General features: G+C 45.3%; 2 protein-coding genes across 3 annotated transcripts in view; both read left to right on the top strand.

The window, feature by feature from the left end:
• Positions 1-173: 173 nt before the first annotated feature.
• Positions 174-1,199, top strand: Rsph9 (Radial spoke head protein 9). The gene is made up of 4 exons (XM_018036172.1): positions 174-400; positions 468-633; positions 697-985; positions 1,039-1,199. Exons 1-4 carry the CDS (start codon positions 174-176, stop codon positions 1,197-1,199), a joined length of 843 nt encoding a protein of 280 aa, XP_017891661.1.
• A 501-nt stretch (positions 1,200-1,700) lies between these two features.
• The window catches only part of LOC108631962 (calphotin), a 57,157-nt gene continuing 50,094 nt past the window's right edge, over positions 1,701-8,763 (top strand). The window contains exon 1 of one of the 2 annotated variants that reach the window (XM_018036227.2): positions 1,701-1,797. The gene's annotated coding sequence lies outside the window, so the exon portion shown is untranslated. Of the gene's footprint in view, positions 1,798-2,860; positions 2,951-8,763 lie in introns of those variants that run through there. The other variant, XM_026819247.1, reaches the window with a different exon arrangement.

Here is an 8,763-nt window from a genome sequence, read left to right as displayed (position 1 = left end):
ACTAGCGGACTAGTGAGAGGGGATACGCGGTCACATGACCGACCCTATCGCTGCGCCATCTGCCAGAGGATGAGGACACTCGTTTCGTATCAACGGAATTCATTTAACGGACTTTATTCGAGAAAGTTTTCGAAATGTTTTATTAAGATTATATTGAACGTAAAAGATAGAGAATGGAATGCGTAAAACTTCTGGAGAGCATAGACCTGTTTGGTTACGCTGGCATTTGTGTTGGTACTGAAAATTCTCAGTTACTGCAAAATTCTCTGATAATACTGCAACAAGAGAATCACTTTCGAAAGTGTTATTACTGGGGCAAGATCTATGGGGTTCGAAACGATTATCACATCGCGTTTGGTTTCGAGAAAGACTGCATGAACGATCAAGTGTATCACTACAGGTAAATCTAAGGGGGTTAACCGTTGATCAAAGAGTAGTGTTAATAGATCTTTATTATATTTAATCAGCACGGATGGTTTTAATTGGCTTCTGCTACCGCAGGCGAGTAAGTGTGCGCGATTTTTAACGCCTCTCGCGATTAATAAGTTCGAGGGTGATCCCTCTATCGTGACTAACGTTTATAACGTTAATCCTCCGTTCCCTCCAAACGAAGACCCCAAGAAATATTACGACGTAAGTTTAATCCAGTTAGTCAGGATCAGATCGTTGAACAACTGATTAAGTGAGAACACGTAGGGCCCCATACCGCGAGAATTAAAAGAGGAGGACAGGCTCGCGGCTACGATAGAAATAATTCGAGACGATGCTGTCGTGATCCCTCGTGGTGCGTGGTTCAAGTGTCCCAACGGGGACGTCGTTGAGAATTTCAGTTTCGAAGGACTCGATACCGCGGATGCCTCGTACTTAAAATCGTATTTACACGCGCGTTTACCGCAGCAGAAGTGGAATACTAATCTACTGACGAGACCTGATTACAATTACGCGATAGATTTCTTAGACTCGATCGATTTAGATGTGCCGCAAGGTATGGAACCGGGAATTGGTTCCTTTATTTCGTGATACATCATTACTTTTCAGGATGCTGGGATCTGCAATTCTTACTAGGGAAACGTTTAGTGTTGTTGCACAGTCTCTGTTGGCCGGGTATGACGTTTTATCATAAGTTAAACACTCCCCATTACGGGTTTCTTTATTTCGGACACGGGCAGAAAAATATGGACGTAGTTTTCATGGTATAATTCATATTATAGTTGGAACAATAAAGAACTGTGCAGTTCCAATCCTCGTTCTTCTTTTGTTTTCTATGACAACCAAATATTTTTACCACGACGTTTAATATACCTCAACCTTTGTGCACGTAGCTTGTGGTACGTTATAAAACATTTTATTTGTTAAAATTTGCAAGTAAAGAACAGTACTAAAAATGGCTTGAGTCGAGGGAATAATCGGTAATACAAATTTGCTGCATCTTGAATCGCGACGCGTAAGTCGTCATAACATAACAGGTTACGTTACGCATATTTCCGAGTTTCATCGATATAATTCTACTGATCATTCGTGCTTTAATTATATATTTAATCTCGTTCCATTCGTTAATCATTTAATCATCTTTCTGTTTCATGTGAATAAGAATTCAAATACATTTCGGTCGGAGTCATTGTGAACGGGCTTTGTCGACGAGCTAGTTGGCGTCCTGGCTTGCAAGATGGCGATACAGTTTCTCTCGAGAGCAGCGAGTTTCAAGCCAGAAGAAGCGTAGTGGCCGGCGTACTCGAGTGAAGTGTTGTTGCAAGTGCTTGGAACCCATTTCTCCAGGATATTTCGTCGATCAACTAAGTAAGTTAAGCGAAAGCACCTCCATTGTTTTCAAACGCTTCTCGATCTGCCGATCGAGCAATTTTTCATGGTCAATTGTTCATACTTCGAAAGTTTGGTAACGGCTTGTCGCCGGGTGACGCCGGTTGCTCGGAGAACGTAGTGTATAGTAGCTACATACATATTTCGCAGCACGTGGAGTGTCGCGTTTTTCCGATGTACAAATCATTCGTCGATTTTAAAAACTCGACCATCATCACTAACAATATTTCGACGTATTTCGCGCATTCGATTCGAATGCGGTTTGAAATCATTTTTTCTCGTTGTTGACACACGGCGTCAAGTTACCAAGTTTTTTCATTAGTAATTCCATGTATACGTCCGATATGCAATCAATTTCTCGGAACCGATGTCCAACAGATCCTGAACGATGTTACGGTTACGACTGCTAGCGTCGTTGCTCTCTTTTTTTTTTATGGTAATTTCGCGGAGAAACAATCGATCGCGTCTGTACGAAAGATTCTCAAGAGCACGACATAGCGTCGTAGGAATGAACTCGCGTGTTATTTATTGTGTCTCGAGCATGTATTTTTATTTCGCATTCTTGTTACAATATGCGACGCTCGATCCAAGGTGAGCTTGGTCGAAGAGAGTCGTAAAACTGTCGCGGACAGAAAATGCCATTTCTCTCGCGTATTAATCATCGAAGCATGAGCGTTTATATGATTTTCTATCTTGATATTTGAATTATCCTATACGTACGCTGTATGCCCGAGTTGGCATAGACGTCAAAGGAATAATCCTTCGCGTCGGATCAGAATCATCTTCGACAACATATATGATGTTCTTGTTGTACGATTCCTGATTCGATCCCTGCGGTTTCATGTTCGTATGCGTGTACATTCTCTCCTTCCCCCTCGGATACCGAGATTTATTTTCGTGCGACGTAGAAATCAATGACGAAGCCGATAACCTTTCCCCGTGCGTCCGCGCCCCTACGGGAACCCCTCCGGTCGTCTTTTATCTGATTCATATGCACGACGTAGACATATGCAATCGTGTAGTCAATTCTGTGCACGGACCGCGAGTTCCGGTTCCTATTCGAGTAGTATCCTCTCGTCTTGTACCGTGTTCGAGACTCGTGTCGCCAAGTTGGATTCCTTTCCCAATATACGTAAGAAATTAATTACGATAGTATTCTATTGAATTCTTCGTTCCGCTGCGGAACAGGAAAATAATTTAGCTCAGTATTTTCTAACGATTTATTTATTTATTACTAACCAGAATGGATAAATCAGTTACACGGTATATATGACCAATGTACAACTGCGTCGAGATGCACGAGTACCACCTGTACATGGGTGCTAATTTTCTAAAGAGAAAGAGCAGGTGTCTAGTCTTAGCTAAATGGATTATTAGAGAAACTCGGTACAGGGAACGAAATAAAATGTAGTATTCCGGCCGAGAAAGGATTTTCTCGTTAGTTTACGAGGTCCGAGGATTATGGCTTTACGCGGAACGAGATCGCGTCGATTCTTACGATTCTTGCTAGAGTTTCTACATCTTCATCGGGATTCTGTTCGTATCGAACCTCGGTTATCGACCTCCTTTCGACACGGTTCGTCGCTTCTTTTTAATAGTTCACCGCGATCCAGGCGAAATCTCGCGTAACGGTATCTAGAGTAAATCGTAAAAAACCTCGTGGAAACGTCACGGCATTGACTTTCTTTGTTCCGCTAGCGTAAACCCCCTGGCGTGTTTCACTCACAGCTGATGCAAACAACTGCGTAGCTAAGTCGTCCGAACGACGTAAAACAAGTGGAAGATCGCTTCTTTTGGTCGAACGGCGCAATTTGTTCTACACTGATTTTCGTTAGAAGATAACGCCGTGTAATTAAGTATCGTGTCAAACGCAACTTTCGAATGACTCATTAACGTTCGGGTTAACCGAGTCGCCTTCGCTTTTAATACCGACTGTATACGGCCGTATTATTGATCACGGAACGATCGTATCTCGAACAGTAATTCTCAACCATTGTTACACGATAAACACTATTCAATTCTGATTTCTTTTGTTTCACCTTTATCACGCGGTCTAGTGGTTGCCGGTGATCGATTATCTTTTTCTTTTTTTTTGTTAAATAACGTTTCCTGTTGTCGTTCTAGCATTCGATTAAGGATGCGATGGTCAATCGAGAGAATAACGACGTTTCACAAAATTAGTGTCTCGTATCACGGTCGCGGTTAAAGTTTCTTTAAAACGGCGCGTACGATGCAGTGGTTCTCTGACGAGGTACGACCGCGGCAATTAGGTCGAATGGAAAGCGTGATGAAGGGCTATAAACGCGTGAGAACCGCTCGTTTAAGGCGCGAGAACTGGTTCTGGGTCTGATCGCGGGCATTTTCTTCCCAAGGCCCACCTCTTTCGATGTTAAACACGGCGGAGATGTTACGAGCTGCTTGGACTGCCTGAAATTAAACGTCGGAGACAAGGAGCTCCGAGGTCCGCCTTTTCTCCCTTCGCCCATTCTTTCTCCTTCTCTTAGCCTCTCCCCGAAACCTCTTCCTCTCAGCCCCAGCTTCTTTTTCTCCATTTCTTTTGTTTCTTCCTCGTCTTCTTCCTCTTCCACGGTTGCCTACCTGGCGAACGTTACGAAACGTTTCGATCATTTTAGATTCGAGTCGGAATTTCAGGCGAAGGGGAAAAAAAGGAAACAGAGAGGTTCAGCCGTGCGCACCAGGTCCACGAAACAATCGGCAGCGGTTCTACCTATTTCTCGGTGCTATTCGACTTCTCTTTTATTCCATTCCCGTTTCGCTCGGATCATTATAATCGCGTCGTTCGCGAAAAAAACTCTTCGGTTTTCGTCGAAACACGTTTAAATGTGCGAACATTCGGTTACACGAAATTATTATATTTTACAGATTTTCTCGATGTACGATAAATTTGCTTGAGACGAGGGCTGATAGATCTTTTTCTCCGCGTGCATAAACTGCGTAAAGGTGACGAGGACGATTTTGTGAAAGGCCCCGGTGTGTATCGGTCGGTCATCACGTGCACCGGGAGTGATTCTCTTCCATGCCGTGGGCTCCGTTGTCAAGTGGACAATATCTTCTCGTGTTACAACAATGTTACCGTTGCCGAACAAAACGACGCGCTCCGATGTTTCCTCTTGCGTGCCTCCGACGTGTTCGCCGACATTTTGCATGCCCGGAGATATCGCGTTATAATTTATTGCGTCAGCGAAAAACCTCGTTGCACGATTCTTTATCTTTAACGTTTCAAGGCCTGGGACGTCGAAGAATCATGTTGTTTAGAAATCGTTTCGTCCACTTCATTTTCTTGTCCACCGAAGGAGTACGTAAAATTGTGTAAACTTCTAAATCGGTAGAAGTGGATCAATTTCTCCGAAGACTACGTTTCATTCAGTCGACGACGCGACAACTACTCGTTTACGAGTCCTTCCATCGTCCTTGCCGTTCGGCAGTTTCGAGCGATTACGACGGAGACTTAATGGAAAAGAGGGTTGAAGAGGAGCGCGTTGATTTACCGTTAGGACACGGAACGATACAGTTATCGTCGCTCCGGTTTTCGAACGAGCAACATACATTTGGACAGTAACTAGAAACTTCCTCGTTTCGGACCGTTATTACAAACAGTCGCGCGTAGACCATGGTCCATTGTCATCGGAGTTGCACAGTTTTTAGAAACTTTTCTTCGAGCGGAACAATACGCGATTCTCTGCTCGTCAACAATATTTTTGTGACGACGATTCTACCTCAGGTTCTGTAAGGAACGTTCGATTTCGTTCTTCTATCCAGAGGGAAATATTCTCCGGGGAGATTTTCAGCTCGATCGGCCGCGTAGATTAGAACGGCACGCAGACTCGCACGTCGTAGGTCGCGAGCGCGGCTTTATTCCTCGCAAGCGGGGAGTCGTCAGGGATAGATGGATGACTGTATATGCGCTCGAAGGGCTTTCCAGTCGTAGCGAGAGAGAGAGAGAGAGAGAGAGAGAGGGAGGGACGGAAAGGGCAAGATAAAGCACGAGAGGGACTCGTGAAAAGGGGGAGTATGGGGGTTATGGGGGCACGTTTCACACAAAACGGCCACCATAGGCCCTGGCAGCTGTTCACCATCCGTGCCCTACTCACTGCTCTCTCTCCCGCATTCTTACCTCGGCTCAGCTTCGCCCTTTCCTCCTCTCCCGTCACGCTTTTCATGCTGATCGTACAAAAGTTTCTTCCTAGCTTCTGTACAACCTCACTCTCCGTCTGCCTCTTTACTTTTCTCGAGACGATTCAGAGACGGACTTTCTTCTAGACGTCTTACCCTCGGAAAAAGGGGTCGTTCGTGCGATGTCGATCCCGTGCTCGCCACGTGTTGCCCCGGGTTTATGGATCGTCTGAAAAAGATAGCTCGCGTCCAGACAAGGCTCGTCCGGCGGTCACGTTCATTGCATAATCCTGGACACGTGGTCGAAACGCATGGGATGGACGCGGGCGGACATAAATCTTGCCGATCCTTGGACTCGGCGAGACGGACAAGCTACACTCCTCGAGGATTCCGATGATCGACGGACCTTGTTCTTGCAAAATTTTCCTTCTCCGCGAGTAGAAACAAGATGACTTCGTCGGGTTCATAGTTTCATCTCACGGTTCAATAGAACGATAAGGGAAGACGTAACCAAAAGGAGTTCATTTTCGTCTCGACTGAGAAACGGTACCTCTATTTTCGCGTATTGTCAGCTGAAATCTTGGGACGGCACCCTCTATTCAGGCACCATTCCAGCTTTGTGAACCGTAACACGCGAAATATTCCGACGAACGCGTAGTGAACTTCTTGTTCCTCGTGGGTGAGCCCGGCGGTGATGGTGGTCGTCGCCGTTGTCTCCGTTGTTGGCTGGGTAATATCGTTGTTTGCCCGAACCGTAGACGAGGAGTGGGTGTGCGAGCCTCTTCTTTGTGTGCGGGACGCTTGAAAAGCCGGCTTCAAGAGCCAACACAGTAGCTACATAATGGATTAAGCCACGTCCCCGTTGACGAGCCACGGACCGACAGCAAAATCCGTGATAACGTGGTTACGAGGACCATTCCTTCTCCATCCCTTTCATTTCGCCGCGTCGGGAAACGAATCGAGAGAGAAATTTATTGTATTTCACCAACGAGATCGGCAAAGTGTCTCGTCGACTTTTTCATTACCCATTCGAAGATTCTGCTCTTCTCGACGGCGCGAGAGATCTCTCATCCGTGTTGATCATGCCAAACTTGCTCTTCTCGAGTAGAGATTCTCTGACAATTAGATCGGGTCGAGATTTATTCGTTACGAAACCGGGAGGAGAATGTTGAACCTCGAGATTCGGAGCAGCGACCGTAAGATGCGTATCATCTGAGCTCCGTTAAAACTGCGGGAACGGGATGCCGCTGTAAGAGTATGTGTTTAAAAATATACCAGCGATGTAGCATTTTCCTGGACAAAGGAAACGCGACCGTCTTTACATTTGTTTCGTAAGATCCTCCCGAGAGGTCCCGTGAAACTTGCAACGGGATACCCGGTATAAAATATGGAACATAAAAAGGGTAGGATAAGTGGTCACTCTGTTTTAATTCCGACTTCGAATCGAACGACTCGCTTGCGGCACGACCAGTGCCTTCGTACAAGTCTGCTTCTAATTAATTGCAGTTAATTACGTTAATTGGTACGGCTAATGCGATCGCACCGTTTTACGTTCCGGTCTTACGTCGCCGCTCGTTACGACGGTTGGACGATACTCGTGGTGTCGTGTTCCGTTGTCCCGATCGAAGGCTTCGTACGTATCGTCCCGAGGCGGTCAGATGCTATTAGAAAGGAAAATGTAGTTACAGCCTCGAATTTCACCGAAGGGTCCCACTGGAACCCTTATTTGTTTTCCACGGACGCGTCGAATCGACACGTGTTCCTGTATTATCCCGCTTCCGATGGCCCTCGTACAGTGCATCGAATCGATTCGGATCGTCGTCTCGACGTCGGTTGCCATCTCCCATGTACTGAGAGAAAATTTCTATCGCAGAAAATGAACAATTTTCGGTCTGTCGATGGCCGCTCGTCGAGACGCTTCGGCGAAACGGCGGGTGTACCATTTGCAGCTGTGCAAATAGTGCGTGTTCGGTGAATTCGGTGACCGTCGAACCGTCGAATAGAATTCGAGACAATGCGCGATTCGATCGTCTCGCGATTACGCGTTAACGAACTGGCACGTTGATCGTTTCTGTGAGTCACTCGAAACGCCCACGCTGATCCGGCCGCGTTATTTCCGCGCGACCGTGGGACGTCGTTACCAGCTTTTTTCTCTCTTTCCTGACGTACCTCTCGCGAATGAATAAATGACCGGCCGGTTAAACGCGAGCACAATGCTGCGATTATGCCGCGATCTCTTGGTGGCTTTGTGGCCGCCTTAAGGATGTATTGGCTATACAGTCAATCCCAAAAGTCTATGCACTTTAGAAATGCATTTTTTAAAAAGAAATCACACGTCGGAAGAACATTGCTAATAATAACCAACAAAAAAAAATTTTCGATTTTTCCGAGATTTTTCCAAGGGGTACCCCTTCAGATTTCGCGAAATTTTCGTTTTTTGCCAATAACTCCTAAATCGTTGGATCTACGGGAAAATTGCATCAGACCATTCTTGTAGAGGACGACGAGATCTACAATTTCTGTATAAAATTTTTTCGCTAGCCTCAATAGTTAACGAGTTATTGACGAAAAACGAAAAAACAGTTTTTTGCAAATTACTCGTAAACTATTGAAGCTAGCGAAGAATTTTTGCATGGAAATTGTAGATCTCGTCGTCCTCTACAAAAAAGGTCCTATACAATTTTCCCGTATCTCCAAGGGTTTAGGAGTTATTGAGGAAAAACGAAATTTTTTTCCAAAAGTTCGCTGATTCCATGGTGAAATGGTCGGATTTTGTCAACATCAATAAAATGCCAAATAATCATATGTAAC

Source organism: Ceratina calcarata, unplaced genomic scaffold (assembly GCF_001652005.2).
Source record: "Ceratina calcarata isolate Rehan_Ccalc_2016 unplaced genomic scaffold, ASM165200v1 scaffold98.2, whole genome shotgun sequence".
NCBI lineage: Eukaryota > Metazoa > Arthropoda > Insecta > Hymenoptera > Apidae > Ceratina > Ceratina calcarata.
Note: the sequence above shows the minus strand (reverse complement) of the source record. Positions and strands in the feature narration are given on the sequence as shown.

Coding starts and splice junctions, on each gene's coding strand:
- Rsph9 (XM_018036172.1), top strand. CDS start 174: ATGGAATGCGTAAAACTTCTGGAGAGCATAGACCTGTTTGGTTACGCT. Junction 401..467: donor GATCAAGTGTATCACTACAG/GTAAATCTAAGG, acceptor ATATTTAATCAG/CACGGATGGTTTTAATTGGC. Junction 634..696: donor ACCCCAAGAAATATTACGAC/GTAAGTTTAATC, acceptor GAGAACACGTAG/GGCCCCATACCGCGAGAATT.